A 23,925-nucleotide genomic window follows, 5' to 3' on the forward strand; every position below is an offset into this window, starting at 1 on the left:
AACTGTTCAACGTTTCGCTTCCACTGTATTTGATGAAACTAATTTCATAATCCTTACTACAGTGACTTGTGCATCTAACAACAACGTATGAAATTACCATGACAAAATACCATTCATCAAAACTAGTCTACACTGATTTAATTGACGGAAAAACATTCGATTGTTCATTACTACTAATGCCAGTATTGTCAACTGGTTTCTTGCCTACCAGCGGTACCACGTGATCAAAACATGTGACGTCACCGTGGCTTCTCCTATATGATTTACATGAAGCACAAATATTGTTGTCAGTCCTAAACATATGCATACGCCGTTTCCGCCTTGTTTGTAAAATGCGGAACAGGACAGATTTTAGGATCCGACTATTTTACCCCCAAGATACCCCAAAAATACACCCAAGATACCACATTTGTTTGTATTGATCTGCTGCTTATATCACAATTATTACACATATAATCATTGTCATCATTACTATTACTATGTGCCTGATCTTACCATTTTATATTCTAATTATGTATGTTGTCCAATGTATACCATGCCATGTTTATATGATTCATATATAAATAAATGATTTGAAATGAAAAAAAATTCATAAGTTTTATTAGTAAACGTTAACGGTATTGGATGAGCAGCTTTCGGGATTGTACTATACAAAATAATTAACAGGTGTGTTTCGAACAACAGGTATTGCTCTAGTGACGTTTTTTCATTGGGAAAAAGTTTTTTGAGTGTAAATATACCAAAAACCCGCTTTACAATATTTACAATCAAAAAACCATTTCCCAATCAAAAAACCTCACAAATGCGGGACAGAACAGATTTTAGAGTTTATGAAGCTCCAATCAGAATTAACAGGTGTGTTTCAAACAATAGGTATTGCTTTAGTGAAGTTTTTTCATTGGGAAAAAGTTTTTTGAGTGTAAATATACCAAAAACCCACTTTACAATATTTACAATAAAAAACCATAAATTGTAAATCATATAATATTGATAAACTGTCAATAAAGTATATAAAAAAACCTTATTGGATACGATTTTGGCAGAATTATGGTTTTTGTGAGGTGTTTTGATTGCGAAAAGGTTTTTTTGATTGTAAATATGCCAAAAACTGGGTTTTTGGCATATTTCTGGTGACCCGAAATAAGTAGTAAAATACATTTACAATCACATAAACAATGCATACAAAGTATTATTATCACTTTTATACTCTGAAGCAGTCTTTTAGTCCCATTTGAAAATATCGGGGGAGAGATGTAGAGAATACTACACGAGTGACTGTTAGATATCATTTATTTTATGAGTTGTTTTAAAACATATCTAACGAGTGACAGCAAGTTGGATACGTTTTTAAACGAGTTATAAGATGCATGTAAATGGTATCCAAAGGACACAAATATGGTTAACCCGAGTACTCTGCCATTCGAGAGCTAGACAGACATTTGGATGGTTGTGATTGCTCTCTGCCGTCAGAGATAACTGTATTTATAGCAAAAACAGAATGGCTGCCTACCACTCTAATAGGTGTACCCAAAAATCCTATGATTAACGCTAAATGCCATTACATTGATCGTTTTTGAGTTTGCCAATAACAAATGCTTCACATAGTAACAACTAATAGATACACTACAGGAAGAAACCTGACAGCACCTACGTATTTAACCAGAACATTATTGAAAGGAGGTGCTGACAGCTTCTTGAACAAATATAGTATTCTATTTCTTACAGAACTTTACATATTCTAAACAAATCTGGTCATGTTTTAAATAAATTTAAATGTCTTTCCCATTTAAATATGTTTTTTTTTAAATTGTATGGTATGGTTATCATGACCCGGTCATCACCTAGATGTCTCAGTTTACATCCAATTATTTTGCCAAGCATCTGAACTAAAAACCTGGGGGAAACACTTTAGAAGACGCGTATTGCTGATAAAATAATCTGTTTCCTATATATACCCCTTGAAGCCCAAGGCACTGAGATGGTCAGCTGTCATATATATATATATAGTGTGTGTGTGTGTGCACATATGTGCACCATCGTCGCAAATATTAAAGAACCTTGAAAAGCATGACATGTATCGGAAAAACAATTACAGTGCAATTTGTATACTTGATGACTTAAGAAATACAAGTTTGAAAATTATTTCCCTGGAGCTGCTTTTAATTTATGCATTAATGATACATTTTATTTGTTAAAAATCAGGACCCAATTTCATAAAATGTAAGCCTAGTTTTGCACGTAAATGTAAATCTACGACTAAAACACAATTCTTATTAGTAAATGAGTACAACAAAATATAGTTTTATGTACACATATTTTCTTTTGTTTTGTCATTAAAATGCTCCATCTTCTGTAATGATGTAACTTTCCGCATGAAATGGATGCCAAACACGTGTAAATGTATGCCCGGTATAACTGCTAGTCGCAGACGTAAACGTACGATGTTTAGTGAAATTGGCCCCTGATTTGAAAAAACAAACAAATAGTGCTAAATATTTTCCATAGAAAAGGGGGAAAGTGCCTCATAACATCGCAGGTTTGGATATATTTATGATTCGCTGATAGTTAAATGGTTTTCTACTTTATGTTGACAGTGTTTGTTTGCTGCATAAAACAGGTTGACCAAGATCCCTGTGTATGTTAATCACATGATCAACTTTTAATTTCTTGTTTAAGTTATTGATACGACATACTGTTTTTATATTCCTTTTAAATAAAGTGTTTCATAAGGCGTATGATGAAATTTTTTAATAACTATTTAGATATTTGTTACTCTGATAATATATACTTGTTACAGTTTGACTTCGATCGGTTGGGTTAAGCATGATTGTGGTCTGTTTTCATGGTGATCATATTATTGATTATGTAATGATTTTTATCTCTGCGAAATTGAAAGGAAAGTGGATTTCACCAGTGAAGTTCAGTGATATACAGTGACTATTTCGCCAGAATCGTCACCTAGTGTGACTCTTGCTGGTAAGTTCATATCAACTTTTCGTTTGATTGCCAGGGGTGACTGTATAAAATGTTTTAGTTGTTAAATGAAACAAATTGCAATCAATCAAAGAGCTGATACTAATCTTAGCTGTTAATTCTTGTAGATAACTATACACATGTAGAATTTTTTTTTTTAAAGACAAACTTGCAAAAGTAAAACTAATCTCACCCATCTGTTGTGTGAAGTGACAAAAAACCTATCAGACACATGTATTCTCAGTTATGTTGATCAGTAATTCCACCCCATATCATAACACCTCCACCTCCAAAACGATCCCCTTCAAGATCACATGGCATGACGTAATGTTCACCTTGACATCTATAGACATGTGTCCTGCCGTCAGATCTGTGGAGAAGGAAATGGGATTCATCAGTGAAGAGGACATGTCTCCAGTCATGTGCTGTCCATCGCAGTTGTTGTCTGCACCACTGGAGATGTCGATGTTCTGACGTCAGGATTGGCCTTCTGGCTGGGCATTTTACATGTATGACGTAGATGCATAGACGTCGTCAGAGTGTCCTCGCTGATACACCTCTGTTGCCAGGGATGGTACGGCCTGTGAGGGTTGCTGGCTGGAACCTGTTTCGCAGATGCGTGGTTCGGATCCATGTGTCTTGGTGAGGGGTTGTCACGGGTTGTCTGCCGCTACGGGGATGGTCCTTAACCTGGTTGTTTTGTTGGTATCTTGCCATAAGTGCCATATGGTGTTTCTGTGGACGTTGAATTGATGTGCGACATCATGCTGCGGCGTCCCAGATTCAAGCATCCCTATGACTCGCCATCTGTCATTTTCACTGAGGTGTGGCATGATGAAATTGCATTAAACAGTTTACTAATGGTGTTTTTATGACTTCTGGACTTGTGAAGGCTGCACAGAGTGACAATGATTTGCGACTGAATGTCTGGCCTTTTATGGTGAACACTGGACAGGATTTCTCCCGAATATTCCATATTTCTTGCACAAAGCATGCAATCGCTTCAGCAACTGCTTGGTTGCATTTCAACGAGCTGTTTCATGCGCATGTTAAAAAAACAGCTGATTCTTAACAGATGCTAGTTTGGACATTTTGGTCTTAACACATTTGTACATCTACTCTAATGGTACCTCAATTGGTGAGGAAGTGGTATATAAGCACGTTAACCTAGTTACCTACCTACCTGTGAAAAGCAGAACACAAATTCAGTCCCGACTTTTGAAAGTGGGATATTAACATTTGACTGTAATAAAAATATGTGTTCAGATCAGAACGCATTTAAAACAACAAGCAGAATAAATAACATTATTTTATTTATTAATATCACATAAAATAGAGATCTGAATTTATTGTATTAGACAGATTGGTATGATGCAATGCAGGTATGAACACATACAAATAATAATACGATTTATCTTGCTACCTACACCCGTTACTACAGGTGTTGTTCATTGTTAAGCATTCAAAGAGGCGCGATTATTTCATACACTTTCTGTGGTGTCCTAATTACTGCCGTCGTTGTTAAAAGGTAACCACTGGCAGACAGTAGGTATGATCACATGCCGGTGTAGACAGTATAGGGGCAAGATCGCGCGCCGGTGTAGACAGAGATAATTACTACATGAAAGGTTCTTTTGTTCTTGAATTTGTATCCGAAGTCCGGAATAGAAGGCATCCGGTGTCGACAGATTTTTTGTTTCCTAATAAGTTAACGATAGCTGAACGGGACTTTAAAACTGTGCCGGTTTAGATAGATGCCGGTTTGAACAGTCCACACACACACACACACAGTGTGTGTATATATAAATATATATATATATATATATATATATATATATATATATATATATATATATATATATATATACATACATACATACGCACCCACAAAATGTTTGTATTTAATTATAAATACAAGCCCCATATTATTTTTTTCATTCTAGGCTTGGTACCCTCCACTAGCGTAGGCAGGATTTTATATTGGGATGGGTGTGTGTGTGTGTGAGGAACCCACGCTATGTATATATACTAGGCGGCAATAAAAACGCAATCTCGGAAATGATCATGGTTTATTTTATTATGCGAGATCCCACAAAAATTAAACTGATACCACCAGTGAGACCAACCACTGGCCCATCTGACTGGCACTGTCAGCCGCCAACAGTGAATCGCGCATAACGTCTCTGGCGATGTCAACGTTATGGGGGTCAGTATTTTGTGTGACCTCCATGTGCTGCGATGCACGCCTGCAGCCTCCTAGGCATGGACATGCACAGGCGCCTCACCACACGTCGTGGGATGGCTGCCCAGTGATGCTGCAATGCCTGCTGCAGCTCAGCGAAGTTCTGTGGTGGATTCGGTTGGTTTTGAACACGATGTCCCAGCTCGTCCCACATGTGCTCTATTGGGTTCATGTCCGGGGAAACTGCTGGCCAGTCCAACACAGTGACATGGTGGGCACGAAGAAACGCCTGTGTACGCCTGGCAGTGTGCGGCCGAGCGTTGTCTTGCTGGAAGACGAGCCTGTTTCCGCCATGCCGTCTCATCAATGGGAGGAGGACCGGCCGCAGGATGTTGTCGACGTAGTGTTGCGCATTAAGGTTTCCCTGTACCACCACGAGTTCGGACCGGAAGTCAGCATTGATGGCGCCCCAAACCATGACTCCGCCGCCCCCGTAGCGGTCCCTCTCCAGAACACAGGCCTGCGCGACACATTCTCCACGACGGTGGTAAATGCTACGACGTCTGTCCGTGACACTCACGTTAAATCTCGATTCATCCGAGAAGATGACATCTCGCCATCTCCTGGGTCGCAAATGCCCACCATTCCTGGCCCATAAGAGTCTTGCTTGACGATGTCTGTGCAGGAGGATAAGGCCACGGTAGGGTCGGTGGCAATGCAGTCGTGCTGCGGCAAGACGTCTCCGGACAGTTCGGGCGCTGATGAGTCGTCCCCTGGTTCCCACTTCAGTACTGGCAGTGCTTGCGGCTGTCAAAAACCGATTGCACAGGTGCCGCAACCGTATGTTCCGGTCCTGTCTATTGGTCGTTACGCGTGGTGTGCCCGAACGACGGCGGTCATTGACGGTCCCTGTCGTCTGATATCGGTTGAGGAGCCGATTAATGGTTGACGGGTGCACGTGGAACCGTTGTGCTACCCGCAATTGCGAGTTTCCGGCATTCAACGAGCCAATGGCTTGATTCCGATCGGCGTTGTTCAACCGAGGCATCGTGTAGGAGTGAGATACTCATTGCCACCCGCGTGTTCTGAGTGTGCCCGGGTATCAGGAAATGCACGTGCAAAGTGTTATTTCGCCAAGTGGTTGCGTGTGCGCGATTTACCGGATAATGCGTTTTTAGCGTTGTTCCCCTTATCAGGCCTCGAAATTCGGTGTTAAAAGGGCAGGCTATAATAGCCTTTAAAAATCTAGGAAATGAAGGGCATCAAGGCTAACCTAAAAGGCACAAAGGCTACGTTCATACATTTTCAAAGGGCACCAAGGCAGTTTTTTTTAGGAAGTCAATTTAACCAGGAAAAAACCTTGATTTGTAATTCTGTTAAATTGGTCATTGATCAATAAATCAAAGTATTTTAGTGGTGTCATTAAACAAAACAGTATTTTAATTTTTTTTGTGGTGTCCTTAAAGACAACTTTGGTGGTGAGAGATTATGACGTATCTGGTCTCCTTGAACAAACACTGCTGCTGTTCCATCTCATTACAGCAGGTAATGGATCAAAGTCCACTGGTTTCGGACCATCTGAGCAGATTCTCAGAAGATGCTCCATAGTGCTCAATTTCAAATTGAGTCGCCAGTCTCCCAGTATTCTCTTTATGCAGGAGAATTGCCTTTCAACTTGAGAGGTAGAGACGGGCATGACCAGAACGATTTGTACAAGTTGGAGGATGTTTGGATACAGATTTTGTTTTTCAGTGAACATTTTCCCCCAGATTGCTGCATATGTCATGGTCTTGTGATGTTTTGAGAGATCCAACTTCAGCATCATCCATTCCCCATGTACCGCATTGGCATCACATTGAGAAGACAGGATATGTTCAAAGTGGTCAATCAGTGAATCCACATCGTGGTTCCCATATGTGGCAAGATCTCCCTGTTCAGTTGGCAAGTTGGCTGGATCAAATATGTCAGCTGCCATCAATATGTTGTCTTGAATAAATGTAGCGAATCGAGATTCAATACACTCAATGATGTTGAGAATTAACTTGGTATGATGTTTTGCAAAGTCTGTCATGGTGTTAGCACCTGATGATAGCGTCACACCTCGGAATGTGTGTTGATTCTCTTCAGTTGTCTGACTGATTACATTGTGCAGCTGTCTTCCATATTGGGTTTGTTTTGCTTTCAGAGATAGACAAACAGCTTCAATCCTGGTTCTTACATTTGAAACTGCCAAATCATCTTGTTGCAGACAGAGAGAGAGTGAAGCTAAGTCTTCTACCAAATCTTGGTATGCAGCAACATGCAAAATGAATTTGTGTGATTTAAAGATTTTTAGATAGCCATTCATTTTTGCTTGATCTGCTGGTTTGATATCCTTTCTTTGCCCAGACGCCATGTCTTCGAACTGGCACACCAAGCAGGTGTAGTCACGTTCAAGTGCTTTTATTGCTTTCCGGCGATGATCGATCCAACGAGTGCCCTGTGACCTGCTTGGCTTGACAATATTTTCATTCATCGACTCGGATAAGCGCTCCAGTTCTTTCCATTTCTTGGCTGATCGTCTGTACATATAATAAAGGTGCATCATCAAGTCATCCACCTAAAATGAACAAAAAGTATATATATGTACAATTATAAAAATGTAATGACACACCAAACACATTTTAATCTACGGTTATATGGCATCAGACATATGGTTGAGGACCAAACAAATAATCAGAGACAGGAAATCCACTGCCATCACTTTTATTTTGACTAGCAGCAAGGGATCTTTTATATGCATTATCCCACAAATAGGATAATATATACCACAGACTTTGTTACCATTCTGAAGCACTGTTTGGGATGGAAAAAACAGAAAATGGATCCATCAATGGGGTTTGATCCTTCGACCCAAGCACCTCAGACAAGTCCTCTACCAACTGAGCTCAATCCTACCTCGATTATGCAATGAATCATTAGATTCTAAATCTTTATTGGTGTATTCTAAGATGATTTTTGGACACTGTAACTCAGCGGTTATGTAATATTAAATATAATACACAATATTGAACAATCTGTAAAAATCATGTGAACAAACTTCTGGTTACCTAAGATTTTGAAATATTATTGGACGTCCCTAGAAACTTAATTAAGAATGTAAAATGTTGATAGATTTAAAAATTATGACATTTTTTCATTACATTATTACAAATCTGTCTAGTGTTTCTGGTTGTTTATTTGTAAACATTAATACTTGAAATATTATAATATCTAGACTATTCTATGTTCATGGCCATAAAGCATCCTGTAGAGATGTAGGTCCACTCTACAAAACAACTTCAGTAATCGTAAACGTAAGCATTATCTGTTGATATAATATTATATGAATATTAACATATTAATAAGTTAAAAATTATTTACTGTGTCTTTGTAATAGGTTTCCTTGAAAGCATCTGACAAAGCCAATTCCAGTCGATGAGCCAAGCAGTGTATCATTTTTATCCAAGGCATCTCATTCTGCAGCTTCTTTAAAACCCCTCCTTTGGCCCCAAAGTTAACGGAAGCTCCATCTGCTGCAACTGCGACACACGAGGAGGAGAGATCCAGCTTCATGTCCAAACACTTTCTATCTATATGGCTTCCTTTATATCATCTGCTTGACCACTCTCTGGTTCACATATTCTGAAATAAAAAAGTTTGTTTTGTTTAAAGACACCACTACATTGCTTAATAAATTGTTAATCATCGGCTATTGGACATCAAACATTTGGTAAATCTGACGTATAGTCAGAGAGAAAACCTGCCATATTTTCCATTGGTAGCAAGGGGCCTTTTATATGCACCATTCCACAGACAGGATAGCACATACCACGGTTTTTGATATACCAGTCGTGGTGCACTGGCAGGAACGATATATAGCTCAATGGACCCACTGACGGGGATCGATCCCAAACTGGCCACGCATCCAGCGAGTGTTTTACACTGGGCTACGTCCCACCCATTTTCTGTAATATGACATATAATTATAGGCAGGTCAATCAAACTGAATCTGTAGTACAAGCAGCCTGTGAGAACTAGCTCTATTGCAACTATTAGTATTTTCGTAATTAATTCATAAAAGGAAAGGAATATTTGTATATATATATATATATAAGGCAGCAATGTATCTTTTGTATCATACATATAAGGATACACAGGACAGTGCATACCACAGCTTTTGAAGTGTCAGTCATGGGCATATGTTGGAATGGGAACCCCCACACACCCTCAGAGTATTTCTATGGTACTCAGTCTTATTACACATTGTACCTCAGGTGAGTGCTCCTGCACTGAGCTTCATACTGTAACTGCCCTTTATAAAACAAAGTGAGAAAAATTAAATTCCACTCACCCTAAAACCTTAATTGTTGGTTTGCCGTTCTGTAGTAATTTGATGCTAATTACTTCTTTCTCAGCCAGAGTTTTGTCTGTGCTTCCATCAAACATAATAGAACAATAGAAAGGTTTTGCTTGAAATAGTTCTTGTACTTCATTTGTCATTGTCTCACCAATATGCTCAATAAAATTTGTACATTGTTTGTCACTGAGGTAACTTGTCCCAGTGTCTACCCCATGTTTATTTTCCATGGCAACCATAGTAGGATAAAATGTAAAAGGCAACTCGCATTTTGCCACAGTATATGCTATGTCAAAGAGTTTACACATTCTTGATTTTGCAACTTCATCCATTTTAAGGAATGAGCAGGCAATTGTATTTCTCTCAGTGTTCTTGTTTTTACTGACAGCATCTCTATGATTTTTGGATTTTCCATGTGTGACTGCTGTGTCTTTTTTTACATTTGAAGTACCATTAATATAAGCTGCAATAAGATCAAACTCTGATGACTTTGCATTCTCGCCATGTGTCGTATTGCAGATTTCCTTTGGGATGGATGTATTATGGTCATCATATGCTTTCTTGCATGTTTTACACCACACTTTGATTACATGTGTAATATTATGCTCAGTCTTACACTCAAAATCCAACCACTCAAATCCCCACGATTTTACTGTTTCAAGTCTTAGTGTAGTATTTTTCACCTTTCTTTTCTTGACATTGGAAACATCATCAGCTGTTTTACTAGTATTACTTGCGTTGCTCCTGGTAGATTCCTGGCCTTTGGTTGGACTATCAACCACAGTTACTGTGCTTGAATGTGTCGGTGTACACGACTGACCAGCCTGACTCGATGATGAGGTGGTAGATGGAGTATGACTGAAAGAAAATTATATTTGAATGGCTATAACAGTTATGTTAAAGTCTTAACATTAAAGAAATAAAATAAAATAATCTATAATAAAAGTAGATATGTTAATTTTATCTATTTGTTTGTGAAGGTATCTCCAGAGAATCACTGTAGAATACAGGTACTAAGTTTCAGAATTAACCAATCAAGATTTCTATTTCAGTTTTACAATCTCATTAATTTAAAAAACAAAAAACGTTTTCACAAGTTTAGACATCTTTATTATTTTGTGGAGACTATCAAGAGAATATGTGTATTACGTTTCAGAACAATACAATCAAAGCTTTAGGAAAAGGGATGAAATGTTCAGTGTTAAATTATTTGAAATACAAATAATTAAATAAATAAATGTTCAAACCAAATCATCTAGGTTTTTAAAAATTTAATCTTTATATTATTTGTGTTGTAAATTCTATATTTAACAATAATTTAAAAAATCCACCCTAATTTCAACTTTTTCTCCAACAAACATAATTGTAATAACAGGATTAACCAAATGACCCATTTAATTATAGAATTAAAAAAAAGTGGAGGGATAAATCTCATTCTGTCATTCACTTTTGTTTACTAGAATGGATTTGTTTTACATCCAAATTGTTGATTATTTTACGTTAAATGATTAAAATATATTTTGTTACACGTATCGTAGCTGAAAAATGTAGAATAATATTTCCGTAAATATCGTATTCGTGTTTTTGTTAGGTGAACGCAGTTTGGGACGTCGATGGTATAACGTGTGGGTGTGTAGTATTAAAAAAAAAAATATATATATATATAGTGATGATGGCTCTATACAGGACGTTCCTATACAGAGCGGTCTAGTATTTTATATACTTAGATATGGTGGAAAAGACATTAACAGTAAAGGTAATAAATATATATTTTGTATAATACTCAATGCGTTCGTGTTGACACTGTATAAAAACGTGTGCATGGGTACACTTTGCCGCATAAAAACTCAACTTTGCCACCCAATTTTTTTTTTTTGTACTTTTCCCAATTAGATAGACAATAAGAAAAATGCAACAAAACACATTGTGATATTTAAAATATTACTTTACTGTTAAAACAAACTGATATGTAATTTCAAGTCACTCAGTTGGTCGCTTATAACCTGAAGCCAGTCAGAGACAAACCAGGTTTCTGGGACCCTGTCGATCGTCGCGCCATCTGGAATAGAGTTATCTCCACCTGTTTCAGCTAAGACGCCCATTGACATCACCATTCCTGGCGACATAAATAGTAGGGCCCTAAATGTAGGGCCTCTACCGAATACACTGAAACATCTATTACCGTGTGTCACACTGTCTTACCCTCATTTAAATTTAATTATTTTGATAGTGGTTTTAGATAGCAACCATGAGTTTGCTCAATTATTTTGTCCCCGGGGGGAGAGCAAAAGCGAAAACGTAACAATGACGATGGATCACACTTGACAAAAAACCAAACGTACAACACGACAAAAAACTGAAAGTTACAACATGATTTAAGTGTTTGTTTTATTTTACTGTTATACTCGTAAATGTGTAATGTTCCAACACTTATATAAAAATCCAGTTATAATTGATCAGGAATTTGGGCTAGTGCTTTATCTTGGTGGGCTAGTGGTTTTCACAAACCCACTAGCCCTGTGGCTAGTGACTTTTCAAAATATTTGTCATACTCTGACTAATGTACTTCATAGCCATGTTGTTTTCATATAAATGAAGCAGAATGTATACACCAGTTAAATATGCTGTACAACCTTGAGAAATCTTGTATACACCATGTTGTTTAGTGTACAACATGACATGTCAGTAACCTGGAGCTATGTGTATTAATTAGTATTATATATACGATGTTGTTAAGTGAGTAGTACTGCTGATATTTTTGCAATTGATTTGTGTTTTTTGTTTTTTTTCCGCTATGACTACGCTACGCTCCACTCGTGGCCGGTTAATTCACCTTGTTTGTTGTCAGGCCTCCCGCAAAGCCACAGTATTGATCAGTAATAGCCCTGTGTCCTATTCGCTCGTTTGACTGTTAGTGTGAGCCTCTGATTGAGGTTGTGCTGGCTGGCAGTATGCACTGTGACATGATTTCATTCACTGGTGTTCACCTGAAATGATACCCTGCAGAGAGTCTGCATGACAACAGAGGTGTGTTTGGATTAACCAGGCCACTGGCTGTGTGATTTGAACTAACTGTTTATAATAGTTATCAAATAGCCAAATCCTTTCAACACCTGCTGGCTCGTTTATATATATATATATATATATATATATACACCCGGAAGTCATTGTGGCAAACAGAGGTACTGTGTGTTGTGATGTGTCTTTGTAGCTACCTCTAAAGGGAGGGGGATAGGGATTTCGGTAAAAAAAGGCCCATAGAAACGAACTGGGTGGGGAGACACATCCCCATCTCCATCCCCATCCCAATTTGAGAACAAATGTATTTTTATTTTGTCCTCTCTAAATATAAAGAAAACAATCTGGAGCCAATATCACACATCGTAACTTCACGTCTGTGACTAGCAGTTATACCTGTCATATATTTGGTATCTATTTCACGCAGAAAATGTCATCATTACGGAAGATGGAGCATTTTAAGGACAAACGAAAATGAAATATGTGTTCTTCAAACTATATTTGTTGTTCTGTTAATCATAAATTTGCACTTACATGCACAACTTGTCTTAAATGTTTTGTGAAATTGAACCCTGGCTTGTTGCCACCCTCCCACTACTAGAGATTGTTTTCCCCACTTCAAATATGGTACCTATGTACCTGAATAGGGTGCTTGGCTGAGGTGCAGTGTGTTGTATGATCTGTCCTTTTTGTATCACCAAGGGTTCTAGTAGTATAATAATTGTTAAACAAAACAGAGCTTCGATGGATGCAATAGGTTTTTCACATCCCAGCCATTTCCCCATATAGCTTGTATATCAGTGGTCATGGTATATGCCATCCTGTCTTTGGGAAAGCTCATGAATATAGAAAAGACCCCTTGATGCTATTTCTTACAAGTACTTAGTCTGTGTTTATTCAGCGCTGGCAATTAACCATGGTAATGCTGTGGCAATGTATGTAGTGGACTTCTCTTACAGGACTCGCTCCAGTGTCCTGTCTGTGGTATAGTGCATATAAAAGATCCCTTGCTGCTAATTGAAAAGAGTAGCCCATGAAGTGGCGACAGTGGGTTTCCTCTCTCAATATCTGTGGTCCTTAACCATATGTTTGACGCCATATAACCGTAAATAAAATTACGGGGTATTTTCAGTCGACAAAAACAATTCCTGATTATAATGATAATCAACCTTATTTTATTAATAATTACCCCCCCCCCCCCCCCCCCCCCACACCACAATGGTTTTGGAAGTGACCAACTTACAGAGTTGTTACTGCTTGCAAGGGTACGTTTTGTTCAATATTGCATTGCAATTCACCATGCAGAGATCGCTACACAATTTTAAAACATTAAACAGGAGTTGCTAATTATCAATTTTTAATTAATTAGTAATATCACAAATCAAGATTTTGAAAACAAAATGTTTGTTGTGTTTGTACTACTACGGTTTTCCAGCTGACCCATACCGTATAAATGCTCACAACTGATATATCAAGGTATGTACTGTCCTGTTTGCGGGATGGTGCATATAAAAGATCTCTTGCTGTTAATGGAAAATGTTGTGGGTTTTCTGTAAGACTGCATGTCAGAATTACCAAATGTTTGACATCCAATAGCCAAATTGGCAGTGATTAGTATGTTAGTGTGCTCCAGTGGTGTTGTTAAACAAAACAAACTATGAACTTTATTTTTTAAATGATATAAAATTTAACACCTGATTGTGGAGCAACACAGGTCAGTATCAAGTTGTTTAACATGCGCGTAAGCTGTTATAGCTCATACCTGTCTTGGGCTCAAGTTCTGACTTCTGCTAGTTCCTTCGACCAAGACATGCAACAAACGTTTCTGGAATTGTTTTAAAAATTATTATTAATATATATTTTTTTTTTATCTAAAATAATTTTCATCAGTGATGGGTCGAGTCATAGCCCAGTGGTAAAGTGCTCACTTTATGCACGGTTGGTGGGTCCATTGACTGGCATAGCAAAGGCTATGGTATGTGCTATCCTGTCTGGAATAGTGCATATAAAAGGTCCCTTGCTGCTAATGGAAAAATGTACCTGGTAGCAGGTTTCCTCTGTAAAACTACATGTCAAAATTACTAAATGTTTGACAGCCAATAGCCGATGATTAATTAATTAATATGCTCTAGTGGTGTCACTAAACAAAACAAGCTTTTAACTTTATATCCAAGGTAATTTTCATCCCTGTTGTTCCAATTAAGCAGCTGTTGACAAGTTTCTTTGAGCTAGCTAGGTGATATGAATTATGGATGAGGTTACCTGCAGTGAGGGCAGACCAGGATGAGTTGACCGGATGTTTACTCTGATACATGTATGCCCGGTAATCGGTGTATTCACCCACATTGAAAAACAGTAATGGACTGAAACCATGAAATGAGTCCATTATTGATATGATCTGTCCACCCTGACAGTAGCACTGGACATTATTTGCTTTTGTTTTAAGTCTTCGGGGATTTAGATTCCATTACAGAGAAAACTTATTCTCATTACAAGAAACAGAATGTTTATCAACACCCCAGCACGTTATTTAGTTCTGAGGGAAACAGATTCAATTATAGAACAGGCCTCCATTTGCAGAATGCAGGCAATCAATCTATTGCTATCAAATCGGCATCGTGGTAGGCCATCGGTCTACAGGCTGGTAGGTACTGGGTTCGGATCCCAGTCGAGGCATAGGATTTTTAATCCAGATACCAACTCCAAACACTGAGTGAGTGCTCCGCAAAGCTCAATGGGTAGGTGTAAACCACTTGCACCGACCAGTGATCCATAACTGGTTCAACAAAGGCCATGGTTTGTGCTATCCTGCCTGTGAGAAGTGCAAATAAAAGATCCCTTGCTGCTAATCGGAAGAGTAGCCCATATAGTGGCGACAGCGGGTTTCCTTTCAAAATCTGTGTGGTCCTTAACCATATGTCTGACGCCATATAACCGTAAATAAAATGTGTTGAGTGCATCGTTAACTAAAACATTTCTTTCTTTCTTTCTTTCTTTCTTTCTTTCTATTGCTATCGTAATAATAATAGCAGGCGAAACATTTCAAAACAGAAGCAGTTCTACACATCTAAATTATTACCCAAATGATAAAAGGTGAGTGTAAAACATTTCACTTTCCATCTCTGGGAGAGTATAAGATGAGCAGGGATTGAAATAAGTCGTGAACAGTCATTCAGGTTAGGCCAAACAAAATAAACTTCTGGTCTCTGGTCAGTACATGCATCGATTTTGACCCTCGTGCACCAACTTGTTTTGGGGATTTTTAAATTTCCTGTGGTATGTCGTTGATTTTTGCCCAGCTTTTCTTACTATTATGTAAAACCGCATTTGGAGCCAAAATGTCATCGTGCATGAACTAGGACGTGCTTGGACCATTAGCTGTCTTTAATTTCTCTAAAATACCGGTAGGTCCTGTTGTTCTGAATGACTTTTTATAAACATTTGCAGCCAAAGTTGAAGTCATAAAAATTGCCATGGCTATGTGGAAAATTTAATGGAAAATAGCGAGGGTACCAAAGTTTGAGTTTGTTTTGTTTAACGACACCACTAGAGCATTTAGGGTACTAAGGCAAAGGAGGGGGTGCCATGGCCATTGAGGATGGACCAAGGCAGATGAGGAGGATGTAAAAAAAACACCTAAATATACTCACCTTTTCTGTCCATTTCATGCGTCAATTTTGGAACTTTGGTCTGACTAGAGACCGACTTTTTTGTGTGTGACCTTACCAGAAGGTTACCACAGATCAAGAAAGTCAAACGGTACTTAATTTTTTCACAAAATCTTATTAAACTGAAACTACAATGTACACCATCTAAATTTGCATCAGCTGAATGTTATTTAGATACACATACAATAGCAGTACAATGAAAACAGTGGTATGAATGAATAGCAACGTATTAGTGTGCCTGTAAAGGTATTTTATATGTATGGTATTGGTAATCTGGGTAAGAGTAAACCACCGCTTGCCTATCATGAAGAGGCCTTCAGAGGGAACTTTTGCTCATTACAAGACTGATTGTTTGTTTATCAATACCCCAGCACATTACTTAATCAGCAGCTATTACTAGTATATGTATTAGCTCTACATCAACCATTTGGCTCAGGCAAGATTTCTTGTTAAGGTTCTTGGTTCAAATTTGGATCAGCTGAACTTTTCATTTCCTGTTCAATATTCAAAATCTATTTGAGCTAAATTGCTTTGCACATGAATTTGTTGCTGACATGATTAGCGGTTCAGTATAAGCTGTGTTTATCTGAGAGTAGTTTGAGGTTTAAGTGAAAGCACTGATGATACATCTCGCCTTAGTATGTTAGAAAATAAGCCTGCTTCAGCTGTCTTAGACTATTCAATTCCTACATTTGGCAGTGGAGGATCTGATGTGTGTGTGTGTTTGCACATGCTGGACTGCACATACCACAGCCTTTAATATACCAGTTGTGGAGCACTAGTTGAAATGGAAAATAATCTTAAAGGTCTATTGGAAGGGATCGATCTTATAATTCATCACACCCAAAGGGAACATTTCTTGCATCTGTGGCCAAATGTCCTGATCACCTCATCATTTTATGACATCATTTACTAATTATGCAAAATACAAACACACCTACAGTTTTAATAAATTCAGTCTGACCTCACCATGTTATCACATCATTTACTAATGCAAAATACAAACACATCTACAGTTTTAATAGATTTGTGTTATTGCTGTCATTGGTTATTATCAACTACATGTACCTTCATAGAGTATACAAGGTCATCTTTTCGTTAATATTTTGTAGATTAAACTAGTCAAATGGCAACTAGTTGGAAATTAACGTTGATGGTTTATTCTAAAATACACCTGAGACGGTAGCTAGCTTTAAAGCATTTGATTTAACAAAATGACTGGCACGGTGGTGGTCCACACATTGATTTTCAGTTAGAGATTGTTTAGGGATATTTTCTTAACCCGGATCTGTGTGTGATTGACATGATATCCTGGTTTGGACGGCAATAAAAAGGTTTCAGAAATTACAGAACATAGTGGTAGCCATTTCATTTAAACACTTGCCACACATAAACAGAATTAAACAATTTGATACCATTTGTATTAACATTTTCACAGCCGACTGTCCATCCATTTTTGGTGAATTTATTGATGTATAAATGATCACAAATTTGTGACTTTAATACATCGATAAATTCACACAAAAAACAAAAAGAACTCTTGTATAAATGATGTCCTAAATTTACTGCGGGAACAAAAAAAAGGTTACCGTATATCTTTGCCTGTAAGTCGATCTCGGCTATAAGTCGAGTCCCTAATTTCAAGCCCTGAAAACGTATTTTTTTTATTGACTCGTTTATAAGTCGACCCATGAAAAACAACTTATAAATATTGAAATATTTCTTATTTTCAGCACGAGAACAATAATGTACAATATTTGAACAAAAGAAAATTATTTTACAAACTTTGGTTTTCACGTTTTGTACATCGCAATATAATCAGACTATTCCAATCAAACTAGCATTATTACATAGCATCAAAACGAAATATTCCCTTAGTAGAGAGTGAAAGCTGTTTGACTGTTACTGTATGGCACTGTACAGATGGTTTAATTTGTGCACAGACAAAAACTTTATTTATAAACACTGACAACAGATCACTACGATAAAACTGAAAGTATCATGTTTTGCCACCATATTAATACATGTAAGGAGGATAATTCTGGAAAGTACACTGGTTTTTGTACCAAATGATGTGTGTCCCTATTGCTCTAGTGAACTGCAGAGATCAGTCTATTTTAAGGGAAAGCGCAGTAATATTCATGAAGTTGATCACCGACAAAACATTGTTTGAACAACCATTAATGCCAGTGACCAGATTTCAAAATAAACTTGGGCAACAGGTAGTTAGTATTGTTTACATTTTTGCTATTAGTGATGACTGTTAATTTAACTAAGTGGACTGTTGTCTTGGCATGTGAGTGAGATCGCACGCCTTTTCGCATAACCAAAACCGTTCTAATGCCAAAATAAATAGGTTATAAAAAATAAATGTGTCAAATTAACATATTTGAGTATAAATACATGGCATACTTTCAACAATAAAACTTGTAAAATAATCCCCAAAACAGTAATATTTTTTGGTGAGATCCACTACTATTACTTCCAGCGTTGCTGTTGCTAATACCGCTGCTGATACTGTTGTTGTTACCACTACTGCTACTTTAACTGATCACCTGTTTGTTACTGCTGCAACTACTACTTCTGTTGTATATGGTATTTTCATCGCTACTACTACTGCTGCTGAGAACTTCTGTTACTACTACTACTACCGTTGCTGCTGCTACTACTGCAGCATCCGCAGCAGCAGCAGTAGTAGTAGAAGCGGTGGCATCAGCAGTAGTAGTAACCGTAGTAGTGGCAGCGGCACCAGTAACAACAATAGTAGTAGCAGCAAGGGATCTTTTATATGCGCCATCCCCAAACAGGATGCCACATACCACAGATTTTGATATACCAGTCGTGTTGCACTGGCTGGAGTGAGAAATAGCCCAATGGGCCCACCAACGGGGATCGATTCTAGACAGACCACGCATCAAGCGAACGCTTTACCACTCACGGCTAGCTCTGGGTGATCTGAACATTTCGCCAAATTATTTAAAAAATGGAAAACCTATAGCTATTTTCCAACAAAATATCAATTATTACACAATTTTTGTTCGCCAAATTAAAATAAAATTCGCCAATTGTTCATTAAATTCGCAATTGGTGAATTTGGCGAGTGGCATCATTCACAATAAAAATAACTTATTCAAAAGTAATTTTTAATATGATACATGTATATTTGATGAATGGTACTCTTTTCTTTCTTTTTTCATCTTCTAAAACTTAAACTTAAGATCTTGTCTAAAATTATGAAAAATAAAAACATACTGACATGTACATGTAAATAGTGTTTGCTGATATAGATCTCCGAATTATCGGTCAAGATAAGTAGACCGGTTTCAGTCCTTGGCTTTTGAAAAAACATGGCGAATGAAAAATCGCACACCTCAAAACACTTAGACAAGTGAAAAATCACACTCGTCAAAATGCTAAGGCAAGTGAAAACAAGCATTATTAATTTATAAAGTAATTGGTACATGTAACTGTAGAGACATACATGTATGTGGCAAAAATTAACCAATAAACTAATAATGTTTTCTTCTAATTGTATGTTGTGTGGTTCATTAATGCAGTCTGACTTCTTTTCACTTTCAGGAATGGAGTTATTAAAAAATTTCAGGAGCAGTGCTATAGAAATATAATTATGATATACACTGATAAATGCAGACAATTGATTTTTAAATTAAAATATGTACTATTGAGATAATTTGTTGCACACAAGTATAGATACCTTTTCAGTGTTAGATGGTTTGATGAATGTGCACCTAAACGTGTAGGAATCAACTTTGTCTTGAATTTCATTATTATGTACAACAAACATGTTTAGAATAGTTGAGATGGGAAAAACCCACTGGTTCTGAGGAGGTGGTTCAATTAAAACTACGACCCAAGCATCTCAAAGTGTGCACTACCGATTGAATTAGATCCCTCATATTATTATTTTTAAAAAACTCATTAAATGTAGGCCTACAATTAGTTCAGTTGATAGTGTTGGTTGGGGCATTGACATTCACGTGGTATGTTTAATTCAACAATTACGCAACCAGTCTCCCTCCCTCAACATTTTATAACACGTCATTTGACCTACCACAACCAGTTAAGAACGGCTCTGACATCTATGAATCAGCGTTACATTATTGACTTAGAACGTCCCATTTTATTGACAAAAATATACAAACTCTGACAAAATCTGTCATTACAAAGGATTTTATTCCAAATATGGTATGCCATAATAAACATAATCTAAAATAAACCAACATAATTTTAGACCCCATCATAAATGCAAAACAAGTTGTCAACTTTCAAGTAGACCAGCATGTGTGTGCAACCAGAGTTCCAAGAGTGAAAATAACCTGACCCCGATTATATCTCTGATTGGTCAATATGCCACATAGTACTGTGCAATAAATCATGTTCCAGTCACATGATCTGTGACTTTCTAACAACGTATTGAAAGAAACAAAAATTAAATAGTTGGCTGTGATCATTGATTACTGTTACTATATTTTGTAAATATATACATATAAAAATAACAGATGTACATTCATTAACCTCTGGCTGAAATATAAATATTTAAATGAAGTGTCCTTTGATTTTTTTTTTAAAGATAAAAAAATAAAAATAATAAACGTTAAAAAAAAGACTTCTTTTGTAAACGAGACCTAGGCCTATTCCTACATACCTCAGTGTTCTCCAACCCCAGTAAGCGGCTTGTACACCCACCAAGCTGAGAATTTGCGCCGCCAAGCTGAAGATTTTCGCAGACGGGTCCGCCAAGCTGATAAAAAATGCAGCCAAGTCGAAAATCAATCCGCTATGACGAAAAAAACTTCTGTCAGTTCTATTCACCTATCGCTATATTTAGCCTGTACTTGGACTTGGAGTATATAATAATAATATTCTAATTTAACACATTTGTAAGAACGAATCTGATTGGATCCCTGCTAAAAATTTCAGGTGGTAAAATCACTGATATACCGGTTGCAAATTTTCTGGCAGAAATACGTCATAGGTTAAGCGAGGAACAGGGTTGTTTTGTAATGACGTCATAAAGACAGTTTCTGTAGCGTTCATATTACGTACAGAAGTTGTTAAATACTGAGAAGTTTTTATGTCCGAAATGAACATATTATTCTTTATTAGTTGTTATCTAATCATGAGAGCAGATTAAATATGTCAAATTACACATCTATGTTCGAGCCGCTAACTGTCCGACCACCCATCGTCTGTTAATGGGCTACCTAATGACGTCACCAGCTGGTGACGTTTATAGGCTTATTCTAACTACAAATGTGACAATTTCCTATTTAAAATCAACCAGCAAACAGTTTAATTAGAATAGGGATAACCCTACTGTGTTTTCCGATTTGCTAACGCGTCGCCAATAAAACTAAATTTGCGACAGTAAAACCATATTATGATTTTTAGTAAATCTTAGTCCTTGCGAGTAATTGACAAGGGTCCGGGCAAATTTCATGCAGGGGAATTGTCTATTGCTGGCTGTTGGCATGTTGAAAACCATAAATCGAGAATAATATTTTATGCAATGAAAGACGGCAAAATACTATCCCCAGATGCCAGGAAATCGCATCTATATGAGCTTTTATTTTCAAAATTTTCCGGGTGAGATTAGCCCACTGGCCGCACACATTTAGGCCTATGATCATCTAGGCCCTACTACTTCAGCGTGACCGGTGCCGGTGCGGCAGATCATGAGATAGATTATGGTTAACTTTATTTAAATCATCTATTAAATGCCAGAAAAAAGCACCTTTTGTGACTTAAGATTTACAAAAAATTTCGGTGCGAGAGGGGGCAAACCCCTCTCGAGCTTATACCCCCCTCGCCCCCCCGTGGACTTCGTCTACTCGTTTGTGAGGCCCAAAGCCTCACATGTCCGCCAACCTGGTCGCATAAAAGTTGGAGAACACTGATACCTATTAGCATTTCTTTTCCTTCTGTTTTTTTATTCCGTCTACTTTTGAATTGTCTTTGTCTAAATTACACGTTTGCCATTTTCGGGACCTCATGTAAACTTTGTAGGCTAACAGCTATGAAATAATCGAGACAATTTTACTGACTTCGCTGATTTCTGTAACGAGTTTATTTGTGTAGGCTACAGAAGTCACTATTTAATTCAGTTCTATTTTTTTTTCATAACTATATGAACAGTATAAATGCGTTAGACTTATCAGTCGGTGTAATCTATTACCTTACAAAAGTGGACTGTTTCTAATTAATAATAAATTAAATACGCATAGGAGTTTTGATCGAATTGGTGATGTCTGTTAAACCAATGTTTTCTGATTTGTATAGCAAAGGTAGGTATCAGTCATATATTAAAAGCTTGCACTGATTTTTTTTGGGTGTATTATTAAAGTGATCTTTTTATCAGCTACATAATGTAAATAGTGGAAATGAATATACAAAATGTAACATGCGTTATTTTTCACACTCGCCAGATTGAAATTATGTGCGATCTCACTCGCGCACCTTAAAAGACAACAGTCTGCTGTTTTGATTTTAATGTGACAAAGCATTGTAATATAATATAGCTTACATGTATTTTTAGTTTGAATGACGTCACTTTGCATCTTCTTACAATAACAATAAAGTGAGTATATGACTTTTCAGTTTTCAGAACACTAATGCATGTCACTGTTTGAATTTTTTGTTTTAATGAAATATGAATTTGAAGTGAAATTATGGTAAAATATGTTATATTTATTGTGTACAAGGCAAAAATAAGGGTGCTAAAAGTGTTTGTCGTCTTCTCTTAATATTAATCATCAGCAATAGTTGAACTGCCAGACACTCTTAAAAATGCCACAAATCTTATATCGTTTAAAAAACTTCTTAAAACACATTTGTTTATCCAGTACTTTTAATTATCCAGTTTGACTTTTTATCCCCCCCCCACCCCCCCCCACCCCCCTTTGATATATCAGAACTCGTGCCCAGGATGGACGTGCCTGAACCATCAGTAGATATGGGCACATTACTAGAGATTTCCTTCAACAACAGGGCTAAAAATTACCAATGGAATGATCACAATGAGGCCACAATAAAAGCTGATAGGAAATGGCATGGATGTGATTCAGATTACTAAGAGACAAACTAGCATACAAATGTACACTGTATGTCTTGGCTGAAGAGACCAAGACTGGGGTGAGATCAGTTCGAATGGGAAGAAAATAAATTGAAATATATGCACAGTTGTACATGTTCTTCAAATGACAGAAAGTAAATGAAAAAAAGGGTGGTGTGTAAAGTCTGAAAATCTGTGACGGTCATGATTAAAGTCTTGTCATCGGCATTACAGCAAAAGCCGGCCATCTTCGGTAGGTACATTGTAAATCATATGGGCATGGAAGTTCTGAGAGGGTTTATCCCAAACATGACAAAGTTAATGCTTATAATAGGTACATCAGTGCTTCTGATATGAGAATCGATGGTGAGCAAGAAACTGCTCTGCAGAACTTTATGTAGGAGAGCAATTGCTCCCAGTGTAACGATTCATAGTAATTTAAAATAAATATATTAATGATATCGGCGGGTGACGAGATGAGCAGTTTTTTGCCCACGTGGATATAGTTTTGCGGGAGCAACTGCTCGTGTCAAACTAGTACTGGGTACATATATATATTGTTGTGATGACTCGATAGAGGATAAATCTGGTGAATTGGTTGGCCATGTGGAAAAAATGGAGATAGTATGTGAAC

The 23,925-nt window shown here is 37.2% G+C and overlaps 2 protein-coding genes across 5 annotated transcripts in view; both read left to right on the forward strand.

Moving 5' to 3' along the window:
- The window catches only part of LOC121382881 (GRAM domain-containing protein 2B-like), a 147,198-nt gene that overhangs the window by 16,753 nt on the left and 106,520 nt on the right, over positions 1–23,925 (forward strand). The window contains exon 2 of one of the 4 annotated variants that reach the window (XM_041512583.1): positions 22,776–22,817. The exons of the other annotated variants lie outside the window; for them this stretch is intronic. The gene's annotated coding sequence lies outside the window, so the exon portion shown is untranslated. The remainder of the gene's footprint in view (positions 1–22,775; positions 22,818–23,925) is intronic. 4 annotated transcript variants of the gene reach the window in all.
- Positions 5,148–5,947, forward strand: LOC121382908. Its single transcript, XM_041512593.1, has 2 exons — positions 5,148–5,686; positions 5,717–5,947. Exons 1-2 carry the CDS (start codon positions 5,163–5,165, stop codon positions 5,811–5,813), a joined length of 621 nt encoding a protein of 206 aa, XP_041368527.1. The 5' UTR covers positions 5,148–5,162; the 3' UTR covers positions 5,814–5,947.

The sequence above is a fragment of the Gigantopelta aegis genome, chromosome 2, assembly GCF_016097555.1.
Source record: "Gigantopelta aegis isolate Gae_Host chromosome 2, Gae_host_genome, whole genome shotgun sequence".
NCBI lineage: Eukaryota > Metazoa > Mollusca > Gastropoda > Neomphalida > Peltospiridae > Gigantopelta > Gigantopelta aegis.

Bases quoted from the DNA above. Each gene is read 5' to 3' on its own strand.
- LOC121382908 (XM_041512593.1), top strand. From the start codon at position 5,163: ATGTCAACGTTATGGGGGTCAGTATTTTGTGTGACCTCCATGTGCTGC. The intron at 5,687-5,716 runs ATTCTCCACGAC...AAATGCTACGAC, and splicing joins AACACAGGCCTGCGCGACAC to GTCTGTCCGTGACACTCACG.